Source organism: Carassius auratus, chromosome 16 (assembly GCF_003368295.1).
Source record: "Carassius auratus strain Wakin chromosome 16, ASM336829v1, whole genome shotgun sequence".
In the NCBI taxonomy this organism is placed as follows: domain Eukaryota; kingdom Metazoa; phylum Chordata; class Actinopteri; order Cypriniformes; family Cyprinidae; genus Carassius; species Carassius auratus.
In genome coordinates, this window is record NC_039258.1 from 5,952,600 (window position 1) to 5,966,863 (window position 14,264).

Below are 14,264 nucleotides of genomic sequence, written 5' to 3' on the forward strand. Positions count from 1 at the left end.
ATAAAAGGCCTGTCAAAAGTGTTGAGAGCTTTATCATGGTTATAATGCACTCTTTTGTAAAAGGAAGAATCTTTTGGCATCTTGCAGAGATGGTATTATATAGCCATGCTGACAGCGCTCCTGTGGAGACTCTGTATGATATGAGGGTATGAGAGGAAGGTTCAGCAGGGAATCTGCCTTTTGTTTATGCTTGTTTATGATCTTGAAGCTAAGTGAAGTATTCCTGCTGATGTACCAGTAACTGAGACTGCATCTCAATAAATGCCTGTTATAACACGTGACAGGGCAAAGGTAAGACATTACCTATCAAAGTGAACAGTATAATCCAAACCAGCTCATCATTTGCTGAATAGCTGTTGCCAAGCTTGCCCTTAATGCAGTATTTTTGTATGTTTATTTGTTACTTGATATTTTTACTGTATGACAAGCCTACTGAATGCGTTGCTGCCAGGTAATTGCTTGTAAAATACTTGTCAAGGGAGATATCTGCCACGGCTAGCAGATAACCGTTCAGAAGTGCAAGCTTGCCATCTGTTTACATTGGCAGTTTTACATATGAAAACCGAAGCTCTGGATAAGAGCATCTGCTAAATTCCATTAAGGAAAGTAAAATAAAAATATTAAGTCTTTATTTACTCCTTTATGTTGGAGGAAACTCAAATTCTCTTAAGTTTTTCTTTGGAACAAACAAAAAAGAATTCTTAAAGAGTCAAAAATGAACATTTGCTGAAAGTGTTCTCACCCTCAGGCCATCCAAGATGTAGATTTGTCTCTTCGTCAGAACAGATTTAGAGAAATTTAGATCAATAGATCCTTCGAAGTGAATGGGTGCCGTCAGAATGAGAGTCATAACAGCTGATATAAACATACAAATAATGCACAATAAACAAAATTCTTTAAGAAGTTACTTAACTTCAAATTGTTGCTTTCAGCTAAATACAAGTCCTTTATAATATAGCTTTCTTCTGTGAAGAAGTCATTTGAATAAGGAGAGACATGTACAGAACATAAAAAGTCCAAAACAGCACTGGATACAACAAATGCCTTGTTTGTAATGGGTTTAATTGGTTTTGTCTGGTCATGCTGGGAGACAGCATCACAGTATGTTAAGGGGCATAACATTTCCGTCACACACTTGTGCATTCAGCCAATCAAAACACAGGAGATGTCAATCAGGCCAATCAGCATCCACCTGTCTTTTAAGACCGACGAGCTTTGTAAAAATCGATGCGTTTCAGAGCGACGGGGGCATAGAGGAGAAACAATAATGTACAGTATGTGGAAAACAATGTGTTTTTGAACCTTAAACCGCATAAACACATTGCATTATACCAAATACACCAAATAATGTTCTTTTTAGCAATGTCATACGACCCCTTTAATTTATTCTTCACAATACAAATGCCTACATATATAAACACTGAGTTTTTTATCTGTTGGTGGGTTTTATATGGCCAAATAGGGGGATCCGAGCTATGATAGAGGTGATTGAAATCCCATAATTCTGCCAAAGCAAATGAATTAATCTGAGCCAGAAGGGATTATGTGGCAAAAATTGGGGGATTTCTTTGTGGTTTCCAAAATGCGTTGTTCAATAATCCGCCTAGTTTCTCAGTACTGCTTCCACCCTCCAAAAAGCTATGATGCATGAAACATTTAGACTTGAGTTGCTTTAACAAGCAGGATACTGTATTGAAATGTTGTAGAAAGCAGAGGGCTATTAGACGAACATTGTCAGATTGGTGGACAGCTTCCTGCTTTATGATTACAGCTGTTGTCGCAGGGAGTTCCTCAAATTCTCATTTAGTCTCACCAGCAGTGGAGGAGACTGCATGTACCGGTGGAGTCTGTCACAGGACCGCTGCTTACCTGCCATCAGCTCTGCTGTGTTGCTGTTCTCTTGAGACTGACACTTTACTGAGTACAGAGGTGGGGTTTCAGCACTACCTGTATTCCCAACATGTCCCAGCAGCCATTAGGGATATCAAGTTTGTAAATCTTTCTCACGTGTCTAGCTTATAGACAATACCTGTTTTAGACTTTGAGTTAGTCTTGGTGTTCCTTTCATATTTACTGTATGCATTAAACATAGACCTTTGAGGTTAAGTTCTCTGATACTGTATGTGGTACAGTACAGTGTGTACAAAGAAAGCAGTATTTAGCAGGGCATAATGTAGTTTAATGGGCGAAACAGAGAAAACGGAGTCATATTTCACGTCAAAATAATGAGAATCTAACGGGAATGTCCATAGAAAATAATGAAAAAACAGGAAAGTAATTATGTGGATACATTATGAAAATGAGAATGAATTGAAAATGCAAAAAACAGCACCCTTTTCATTATGCAAAATAGCATTTCTTACTTTTTCTTTTTGGTTTTTATGTTATATTCAACTTAATAGTACTTTTCAACACATGCACAACCTTGGTCTTGCAGAAGAGGCAAGACTTTCCAAAAGCAAATAAAGCTATTACTGTTTTTGGACTTTTTATGCCATTTTTATTCAAAGTACATTAGTTGATGGGATGAAGAAGGGGGACTGAGAAAATAGATTCAAACTTTTTAGAGTTTACTTGCATGAGCACCAGGACTCAATATGTCAGAGCTTGTGCACTGCTGCCATATAACTATAGGTGCTATATTTTGATGAAAGACTAAAAACAAGCTAAAAACAAAGCCTAACCCTAACTGCATAACATATTTACTTTTAATCAGTTTAAGTGTTATGAATGGGTGTAATTTAGCGCTGAAGATTTCTCGAAAAGTTTATTTCTGCTACAGACATTGTGTGAGTCTATATAAAGAGGCTCAGTGAGAGTCATTAACAGAGACAGAAATAGAGGGGAAACTGGCTGAGAAAACACTCAAAAATAGCATCCAGAGGATGAAAGAGTGATGACGTAGTTTGCTGTTGATGTTGAGAAGTTTTCACACATGCACAGAGGGAGAGAACCACTCACCTCTGTATTATCGCTGTTGACCTATAATGCATGAGGCTGTCAGCTGTCAGCTGTCAGTGTGATACAGTGGGAGTGATGGATGACTTTGCATTGGCTGAGAATAATCTTTTCATTGAGTTGTTCTCTTTCACAGAGCAGTTCTCAGGTCAGATCTACCGCTCATGGTCTGCTTCTGGCTAGACTACTTGTCTGTGAAGGTTGCAGCCACAATGTAACATGACAGTAACTAGCACAACATTACAATTTAGGGATGTGTTTTCTAGTGTTTGAGCTTTTGTCTGCTAAGGCAGGCATCACTACTATTATTGCACTTTCTGGGATTTTCTTTCTTTATATTAAGACACCCATCCATCATTCAATATACATTCATCAGCTCAGATTTCTCTCTTCTTTTCCCTCTCTCTCCACACACACTGTGTAATTTCAGTTAGCTCAGCTGATTCACTCTATATTGTAACTGATTGGGATGGTGGGGAATCTGATTAGAAATTTCCCCACACATCGGCTAAATGAATTACTGTGTCTATAGGATCCCCATATGTCTCAGTATAAACGCACAGACATATTATATTCCAGTGAAAAATGATAGGCGTTACGTATGTAGCAAATTTTTGAAATGAACAGATACGTAATTTTCATTTCTAAAAAACAGATTTATTTGCATTCTTTAAACAGAAAAGAAGTGGGTGCTATTTATTTTGTGATGCAAATACAAAAGCATTTAGACTGTCAGTCAACTTTGCATCTTTGAATAGTCAAGTGGCTTTGAAAGAAAAATGTTTATATATAGTTTATTTTATTTCTGTATTGTATATCACTGGTTTACAGTTCACAGCAATCCATTTTTGTAAACAAGTTGGTCGGAAACATTTGTATTCTATCTGTGATATTTGAAAACTGTAAAAATATTTGTAATAAATAACATTACTTTGAAACTGACAGCTAAGAGAAAAATCTGATTAAAAAATACTATTTTTCCCCCTCTTAGCACAGTTATTTCCTGAAACATGAGCGACATCTACGAGTCTGCAGCCAATTCTCTGGGCCTGTTCAACAGTCCCTGCCTGACCAAAGTAGAGCTGCGGGTCGCCTGCAAGGGCATCTCAGACAGGGATACCCTCTCCAAGCCGGATCCCTGCGTGGTCATCAAAATGCAGTCCCATGGCCAGTGGTTAGAGGTGGGTTTGAGTTTTATGTGTTATGTGGGTCCAGTTGGATGCATAACATTTCTAGTTATGTGACTGAATTAAATAATTTTTAGCTAGTTACGTTTTCTAATTCTATTGGGAGGCCATATCAATGCATTATTTTCACACATTCCTTTGCTGTTTTCTTCCAATTTTCCACTCATTTTCACACCACACCATCACACATGAGTGTAGGTTTGGATATGGACGTATAGAAATGTCCCTTACAAAATGAAGAGACTACTGAATATTTCAAATTGATAGTGAATATACAATAATGTAAGAATATCATGCTTGAATTTGTATAATATGATTATTTTATTTCAATTGAGAAGTGAGGCATGATATACTATTGAAGATTTTATTATTATTTTGGTACTTTTAATTTGTGTTTCCTGTTTTAATGGTTTTGTTTTTCTGTTTTTAATTGTAATTGAGATGTTAGTAATTTTGTTTGGTTTTGTCATTTTTATTAGTTTTTGTTTTACTTTTACAAAAATCTGTGGGAAAATTCCTTGTATAAATACTGTTCAACCGAGCAGCGGTTCAGCTGACAGGCAATTTCAGTGTGTAGGTGAAAACATAGTGCCTCTGTGTAGTGTAATTGATTTTAAAACCTACACAAATACCTCAGGCATGACACAAATCCACAGTTTTGCCTCATAATCTTAGTTAAGTTAAGTATAGTTTGAGACTATTTATATTTTGTGTGTTATCGTAATAGTTTATTTACTGTGGTGCTCCCACGTATGCTTGATCTTTGACAAGCTGCCTATATATATATATATATATATATATATATTTGTTGGTGAATGTGTGAGAGCATGCATGTGTGTGAATGAGCGAGAGAAGCAGGAAGCACATGTTCTCTGAGAAATCTCCCTGTCAGGTTCTGAAGGCTTTGCCAGCTCACCAGCAGGAATCTGTTCTCACCACTCTCAATCTCATTAGACGTTCACATATTCACTTATGGTGATTCTGCTCTTTGAGTGTGTGCGATTGTCTTGGAAGAAAACGACACTGTAAAATCTTCATTTTGCGACATTTCGTACCTGTTCTCAAAGGACCTCTTCATTCCTCCTGGAAATCCCGCCATGAAGAACATTTGAAGAACGTCTTGTGTTTAGCTGCACTGTTTGTTCTTTAAGGGCCACTATAGCTGAGCTTGTTGCATCATGCCCTTTATAATTTTTCCAAATCCAAATTCCCTGAGACTCATACATTAGAGATTTTTAATGGGATTGCTTGTGAAATTGTGTTTAATGTTGTAAAATCAAGTTAATAAACCAAAGACATTTTCAAAGACTAAAAACTCCTTGTTTATGAGCTATAAGCTAATGTTTATTAAGAGAGAAGTATCATGATATTTAGTTTCTCTGATGTTGCCTGAAGAAAAATTAACATTTCTAGCTCAACAAACACAAGCAGTGATTTACTGCAGTCATGATAGCATTTCTCTTCACACCTCTTAACCCGTTTCCTCCAGTATTCAGTGCGATTAGGGGTCAGACTCATTTATCTGAAAATGGTACTTATGAAAGCTATTGTATTGAGTGACTTAAATTTCATATCCGTGGGTTTTGGCTGAATCTAATTTGAGTGGATTATCCCACTGTGATAGTTTCTCTCTCCGTTTGATAGCTCATCTCTCACTTTCCAACTGTACACTGGGAGCTATTATCAAATCTTTAGCTGAAGTATGACATTGTTAATTAAATTTGGTCTGCATTTTGCTACCAAGCATATCCCTCATTCATCTGGCGCTGTGAGAGCAGAAAACTGGGTTGGGTTAGAGAAAGTTCAGAAACAGATTTTATACAGTAAGTTATATCAAATTCTCACTAACATCCAAACATTTGTGATCAATAAAGAAACGAATAGGCTACTTTTATTCAGCAAGGATGCCTTAAGTTGGTCAAAAGCGTCAGAGAAGACATTTATAATGCTACTTATGATGTATTTCAAATAAATGTTGCTCTTTTGAACTTTCTGTTCATCAAAGAATCCTTGAAAAAAAATATTGTGTTATGATATCCAGCAAAAATTTTGAGCAGTACAACTATTTTCAGCATATGAAATGCAGAACCACAAAACTGAACATTGATGTACTTTAAAAGCAAATGGGTTTACTACAAAAAAAAACATGCTGTCTGTCAATAGTGTTGCATTTAGAAATGTCAGAATCAGCAGTGGGTGTCTGTTGACCATTGATCAAGATTAGTATTTGTTTGTTTGTTTGGCTGGTGGCTCTTGAATGAGTGTAAGTACAGGAAGCAGCATTTGTGTGCCTGAACAAGCTTTTAAACTGCGGCAGTCACAGAGAGTAAAGACCTGCTGCTGACCCTGCCTGCAATTAGCCCACCGCAGCACTGCAGCTGCTCAGAGCTCGAGCACCATCAAACAGAGAGATGGTCACAAATCCACCATGCTCTGAATCACAAAGAAGGCACTCCAGACTGTGTACAGTAAGTCATGATGGGCCCTCAGTCTCTGGGGTGAAGGTCCTCTAATGCACTCAAGCCGTTTCCATGTTGTGCCCCTGAAAATGTGCTGAAAGTACGAATTTTTCATGGCAACTCCATTCAAAGAGGGTTTTGCTCACTGGTCCTGTGCAACTTGGTCTAATGTGTGTGCTTTAAATCTTGTAAATGGCCTTATTTGTTTTTCAGTGATCAGTCTCTTTCTGACTTCTCATTGTAATGTTTTTATCTTTCTCCATTAAAAAAAAAAGCAAATTTTAAAACATTTATGGAATGAAATGCCTAGAAGTGATCATTCAAAGGTAGATGTTTTTGTAATATATATATATATTTTTTATCCCCTTTCCATTAAAATTCATGTTCCTGAAATTACTTTGCCTGAGAGAGAGATTTTCCTAATGTAGTTAAATTAGCTGTCAGACAGCAAGTTGGAATGGACTGGAGACAAGTGTTGGTCTGATCAAACATACTCCATTTTAAAAAGCCATCTGCTGTACAGTCTGTGTGTCTGTACATATTTTCGTGTTTTTATTTTTATTTTATTTTTTTATTATTATTATTGCAGCTGGGCTTTTTACACAGAGAGTAATGTTTTGGGAGTGTGACTGAATTTGTAGCAGTTTTGTGTCTTTCATGATTATTTTTATGGGACCTACACTGCACACCTAAATTTATATATATATATATATATATATATATATATATATATATATATATATATATATATATATATAGTGAGTTTTATAATGTAAATGTGTACTAAATGTCATTATTTAATATTATGTATTATTATGTAAATATTTAATATATTAGCAACTATATGTGACCCTGTCACGAATCCAGTCATAAGTAGCACAGGTTTATTTGTAGCAATAGCCAACAATACATTGTATGGGTCAAAATTATAGATTTTTTTATAGGTTTTGTGACAAAAATCATTAGGATATTAAGTAAAATCATGTTACATGAAGATATTTTGTAAATGTCCTACTGTAAATATATCAAATTTTTTTTTTATTAGTAATATGCATTGAAAAGGACTTCAATTGGACAACTATAAAGGCGATTTTCTCAATATTTTAATTTCTTCACCCTCAGATTACAGATTTTCATTTAATTTTCTTATTTATGAAACTTTCAGATGATGTATAAATATCATATAAAATATTTTAAAAAACTGACCCTTATGATTGGTTTTGTGGTCCAGGGCCACATATAGTATTGACATTTCTGTAGTTAAGCTAATCACTTTTTTGTGTTAATTATAGAAAATTTTCTTTAGTGTGTCTAAAATATGTTATTGACTAGAAATTGACTTCATGAGTGCTGTTGTATACAATAATTTTGTCCAGTGATCATACAATTATTGATCAGAGGGTGTGGGATCTATGTTTATTATTAAACACTACATGTATGTAAGAAACACCAATATAAAAAAAAGTGTTTTCACTCAAAGAGCCTCATAATCTGAGGACTGAGAGAACTGACACCACCCTCTCAATTTCTCTTAAAATGAATGCTATCTGAGCAACACACCAAAAATGCCCAGGTCCAAAGTTATATTGCCAACGGCTATAATGACCTGTCAGCGTGTCAGATCCCAGTGCCCTGGCTGTCAGCTCTCACCAATAATCAGACAAAAGGCAGAACTGAAGATGAGAGTCTTGACTGTCAGCAACAGCATTCACTCGCACATCTAAATGACTGTGGCAGGTGGAGCTGTTCTTTCATCTACCCAGAATGCCAATCACAGGAGCAGGGAGCACTCCTGTTGAATAAGGAGAGCGTATCTCCATATTGCTCCCTTCGGGGTGCAATCTAGATTACACTCAGACTGATCAAGAAGGATTTCATGGTCTGAAATAATTGGATATCCATGTAAAAAGAGTGACAGAACTGTAAGTCTGTAGCTGCAAGCTGCAGTGATGTCATAGTAGTGATTCTCACATCACAATCGCATACTACTGTGATGTTTGCCAGTGGAAGAGACACTGAAACTAGTGAAACCATACTAGTGTGTTGTGGTTGATATGTCATTGCTAAAGAGTCCTGAGTTGTTGCTAGGGCATTATTAAGTGGGTAAATTAGTAATATGAGTGGTGGGTAGACAGTTGTTTTCTAACATACTAGTCAAAGGCTGCATTTATTTTATAAAACATACAGTAAGAACAGTAATATTGTGAAATATTATTACATTTTAAAATAATCATTTTCCATTTGAACATTTTTTAAGATTTAATATATTCTTGTGATGACAAAGCTGAATTTTCTTGGCATTCTCTTGATGAGCTTCAAGAGGTAGTCACCTGAAATGGTCTTCAACAGTCTTGAAGGAGTTCCCCGAGAGATGCTTAGCACTTGTTGGCCCTTTTGCCTTCTGTCTGCGGTCCAGCTCACCCCTAAACCATCTCGATTGGGTTCAGGTCCGGTGACTGTGGAGGCCAGGTCATCTGGCACAACACCCCATCACTCTCCTTCTTGGTCAAATAGCCCCTGATGCCTTCAGTGTGACTCTACAATTTTCATAGTCATGAAAATAAAGAAAACTCTTTGAATGAGAAGGTGTGTCCAAACTTTTGGTCTGTACTGTATATATATATATATATTTATATATGTGTGTGTGATAATATGTGATCCTTTAATTTGGCATGGCATGTCTGTTCTGAAAGTGAACATTTATCTTGGTTTGTCTTTCTTCATCTTTCTATCTTTTCTTTTGCTTAGTAAATGGCTTCTTTTTTATCTTTTTCACTTTAGATTTTGTGTAGTACTCGTGAATTTGAGAGGCACATTTCTCGGTTCAACTTTTGGTTGCTTTGGCATTTGCTAAAGTGGAGCTGTGGCTTATCATGGTGCAGTGCTCTTCAACTTCAGTGACATTTAATAAATAATATCAATATTCATGAAGCGTAAGAGTAAACATAGAAGGCTGACAGAGTTATGCAGCTAGACGTGGGTCATCTAGGCACTGATGATTACAATCTGTCAGTTATGTGATGGAAGATGTCCTTTCCCTGTGTGTTCCCATTGTGTTCTTTCACCCCTTCATGGGCACATAGAAGATATTTTTGTCCTTAATGTCTACAAGATGACTGCGGCTGAACATCTCTTTTGCATTTGGAGCTCTGTTTCACCATCATTAATTAATCACAATCAAACTTGAATTTGAAAGTTTCTCCCTGTTGGATATGGACATATTATTGCAGCATGTTTCCTCACTAGCTTTTTGAATTTAAATTCTTATTATAAGGAATTCTAAATACTTTCAATCCGTTAATTATGAGAGTGTGCTAGAAAGTCTATGGCTGTTTGTAGTAGCTGAATATTACTTGTATACTGCCCCAAGTCCTTTTAAATCATGTAAATTCACTCGGCAGCAGTCTTGATAAATCCTCCAGGTATATAAAACATGCATATTTAGAGTAAACAAATCATATCAAATGCTATATCCAGAATTTTGATTTGAGTTTAATTTTAAGAAACTCTATTTTATACGCTTTCATTTTATTTTTAGTGGTCTGTCACGTCCTCCTATACTGTTTCTAATACCATTTATATTTACTATTTAAAAATAGTAAGTCAACAAGTAGTTACTACTCCATAATACATTTTTACTTTATGTACAATATCATTAAAATGTTTGGGGTCAGTACAATTTTGTTGTATTTTTGAAAGAAGTTTCTTAAGCTCACCAAGGTATTTATTTGATCAAAAATACATTAAAAACAATAATATTGTGAAATATGTTTACAATTTAAAATAATTTATATTTATTTCAAAATGTAATTTAATCCTGTGAATCAAAGCTGAATATTCAGCATCATTACTCTCGTCTTTTATTTACTCACTTTATTATTACAAATGTTGAAAACTTTTGTGCTGCTAAGTATTTTTGTCTTTTTAATGTCTTAACTGTTTTGATCAGATTAATGCATGCTCGCTGAATAAAAGTATGAATATTTTTAACAACAACAAATGTACATTTTATTTACATTTAATTTAATTTTATTTAAAATGTGATGCATTGCTTTTGTTTCATTCATCACACTGTGAATAGTTCCATCTGAGTGTGTTGCATTGAGACATATTATCTAATAAAAAAAAATATAGTAAGAGCAATGTATGCTATTCAGACTATAGTTTTTTTATGCAAATAACCATTGAATTTGGATTGCCACACTTTCTGTCTCTTCCTCCTCCGTCCATTCATCGTCCTCTTTGAAAAATCCTTTTCTGCCACCCCTTTTACCATCTTCACAGGTGTTCAAAGACATCAAGCGAGATCTCAGTTGTGTCGCTCTTCCTTTTTGCCTCATTTAAAACGGACAGTTGCATCGTTAAATGAAGGCAACATTTCCTCTAACAGGTTTGCCTTATTTGAGCCGTTCAACAAACTGAGCGGTGATGTGAGAGCGGGGTAAACATCTTATTTGTGGTGCTGGTGTGCAGTTGAAATGGTTAATGATAGCTCTTGCTGGACCCTGCGGTCCTCCACCTCAGGCCCTGCTCTCATAAGATGGGGCCACGCTGATGAGCCCTGGAGAAAACCTCTATTCTCTTACACTGGTGGGCTAATGAGGAGAAGCAGCTCATTAACTATGCAGAATGAAGGTGGCTGCACATTCAGAGACCGCACGTCTGACTGAGATATGAGGAAAGTAAGGTAAATGTGGTTTCCAGGGACAATTAGATGCTTGTGTGGGGGATGTTGCACATGTTGAGCCTCCTTTGGGGCAGTGCTATTTGTGACTTGTGTGTGTGTGTGTTTTGTATGCGTGAGAATGTATATGATGAAACCTTATGAAATATGCTCATGCTTGCCAAATTTCTATCCGGTGTATCACTCTCACAAGAAAGGCCAAGAAGCGAGGCTGGTGTGAAAACATTTATAGTAGCTTGTTTTGCATACTGTTTCAGTAGATCAGACATTGCTAATATGCTTACACAACAACATGTAATTGGTGCAATTTCCGGGCCATATTCAAAGCATATTCCGGGATTAGTAAATTAAAGGGTTAGTTCACCCAAAAATTAAAATGATGTCATCCTCATGTCGTTCCAAACCCGTGAAACCTCCGTTTATCTTCGGAACACAGTTTAAGATATTTTAGATTTAGTCTGAGAGCTCTCAGTCCCTCCACTGAAGCTGTGTGCACGGTATACTGTCCATGTCCAGAAAGGTAAGAGAAAACATCTTCAAAGTAGTCCATGTGATATCTGAGGGTCAGTTAGAATTTGTTGAAGCATTGAAAATACATTTTGGTCCAAAAATAAAAAAAATTATGACTTTATTCAGCATTGTCTTCTCTTCTGGGTCTGTTGTGAGCACGTTCATGACGCTGCATTAACGCTGATGACGTATGACGCTGCTGACGTGTTATCTTTGTTATTGGGCGCACCAGAAAACACGTCAGCAGCGTCATACGTCATCAGCATTTGTATTTTGTATTTTCGATGCTTAAACAAATTCACATGGACTAATTTGAATGATGTTTTTATTACCTTTCTGGGCATGGACAGTATATCGTACATAAATTTTCAATGGAGGGACAGAAATGTCTCGGACTAAATCTAAAATATCTTAAACTGTGTTCCAAAGATAAACGGAGGTCTTACGGGTTTGGGACAACATGAGGGTGAGTTATTAATTACATAATTTTCATTTTTGGATGAACTAACCTTTTAAGCTCAACTGACAGCATTTGTCATATTCACTCTTTTAAAAGCCACACAAAGAAAACAATATGAATATTAGCATTAAAAGTGCTTACTAAACTTTTTGTGTAAAGTTCTATTAAATTGTTTCTAAAACTCTAAAATGACTGCAAAATTACAGCTTTTCTGCTCAAATAGTACATACGATTTAACAGAGGAATAAATGGAAATGCATTTATAAAATTATACGTTTCAAATAATAATGTCAGTAAAGATTTTTACATTTGAACTCCTTGTTCTTCAAAAAATCTTGAAAAAAACAAAACTTATAAAAAAAATAAGTAGTACAACTGTTTTCAACATTGATAATGATAAGTGTTTCATAAACACCAAATCAACACATTAAAATGATTTTTAAAGGATTATGTTACACCAAATCTGCATCACAGGAGTAAATTGTGAAATAGAACATAGTTATTTTAACATTAATAACATATATAAAAAGACACCATACACTACAGTTATTTTAAATAGTAAGAATGCATATGTATACACACACACACACAGCCGTGAAAAGGTTATTGCCCCCTTCCAGTTTAAATTTTTTTGCATATTCGTCACACTTAAAATATTCAGATCAAACTAATTTTAATATTGCACAAAGATAATACTTAAATAGAACGTGATTTCTTGATTCGACAGGTGTGGCAGTAATCAGGCCTGGGTGGGGCTAGTGAAATTTAACTCTAAGATGATGTGGTTAATTACAGTTCTTTCATGATTTAATTCATGACTTAGTCACAGGTAGGTTTGGACAGCCTTATCATTGTGTAATATAAAAATTTGTTTTATGATTTGAATCTTTTAAGTGTGACAAATATGCAAAAAATTAAAAAAACAGCAAGGGGGAAAATACCCTTTCACAGCACAGAACATACATATATAGTTATATGGAGATACTTAAAAGTCATTTCATCAAAAAAAAAAAAAAAAAGTAAAACAAAATCATGGTGAGTATTTGATACTCCAGAATCATACAAAGTGTATATTTGCGATTGAACTACTGCCTTAAACCATAATTGTACAATCAACATATTGATATAAATCACCATCTGAGCAGCTCCAATGAAGTAGAGCTAAATGACAAGAAACCTTTTCAACAACGGTGTCTTGAATATTTATTGGTATCTCCAGAGCTCTATTGGACTGCTCTGCCCTCACTGCCAAAATACTGTCAGTCCAGTGTAGTTATTAACTCAGGGCCCTGTTTATGCAGGCATAAAGGGACTTTTCTAAGCCTGAGTGGACACATGTCTTTTTTGAAAAGCTGGCTTGTCCAGACTTCTCTTGCCAGAAATTGTCATGTGGAATCTGCTTGTTGATGTTAATGGGAGTGTGATGGAGGATCCACGAATGGAAGCCTTGGCTTGGGATGGCTCTGCTTTTCTGGTTCCAGGTCACATTTTTATTTGCCTGAGGGAAAATCCTGTAAGGGCTGATTTATGATCAGTGAGTGTTGGAATCGACTGGTCAATTTAAGGCCATTCTGACACTATTGACATTATTGTTCTTGACTGAATAACAGAGGTAGTAGTTCACCTTGTGTCAATTTGTGTTTTGCAATATTGCTTAGTGATTTTTATGAAAAATAAGTCAATTTTCGCAATTTAGTGTGCATTTCATTTGCTATCAATTTAATTTTTGTCTGTACTTTTTAATGAAATTAGATTAATTATCTGCTATTTAGCTTTTTCACAAATAGGTATTTCAACCTAAGTAGTGTTGTTCAGCAAAAATATACTTATTTATGGTTGATTAACAAAACTGAGGCACATCTGCTTACAGCTAGTGTATTTGTGCATCGTAAAAGATGACTTAATTAATTTTACTTAATTACTTTTTGATTATGTTTGTTAAGGTTTACATGCCTGCCAATAATCTTACAGCTCATGTGTGATTCCAGCCTGTTTTTGGTTTGCTT

The 14,264-nt window shown here is 35.6% G+C and overlaps 1 protein-coding gene across 2 annotated transcripts in view; it reads left to right on the forward strand.

Moving 5' to 3' along the window:
* LOC113115915 (copine-4-like) overlaps nucleotides 1-14,264 on the forward strand; it is a 45,726-nt gene that overhangs the window by 5,967 nt on the left and 25,495 nt on the right. Inside the window, exon 2 of one of the 2 annotated variants that reach the window (XM_026283649.1) lies at nucleotides 3,955-4,139. In XM_026283649.1, coding sequence (XP_026139434.1) covers nucleotides 3,969-4,139 — 171 coding nt within the window. In that variant the 5' untranslated portion in view covers nucleotides 3,955-3,968. Of the gene's footprint in view, nucleotides 1-3,949; nucleotides 4,140-14,264 lie in introns of both variants that reach the window. The other variant, XM_026283648.1, reaches the window with a different exon arrangement.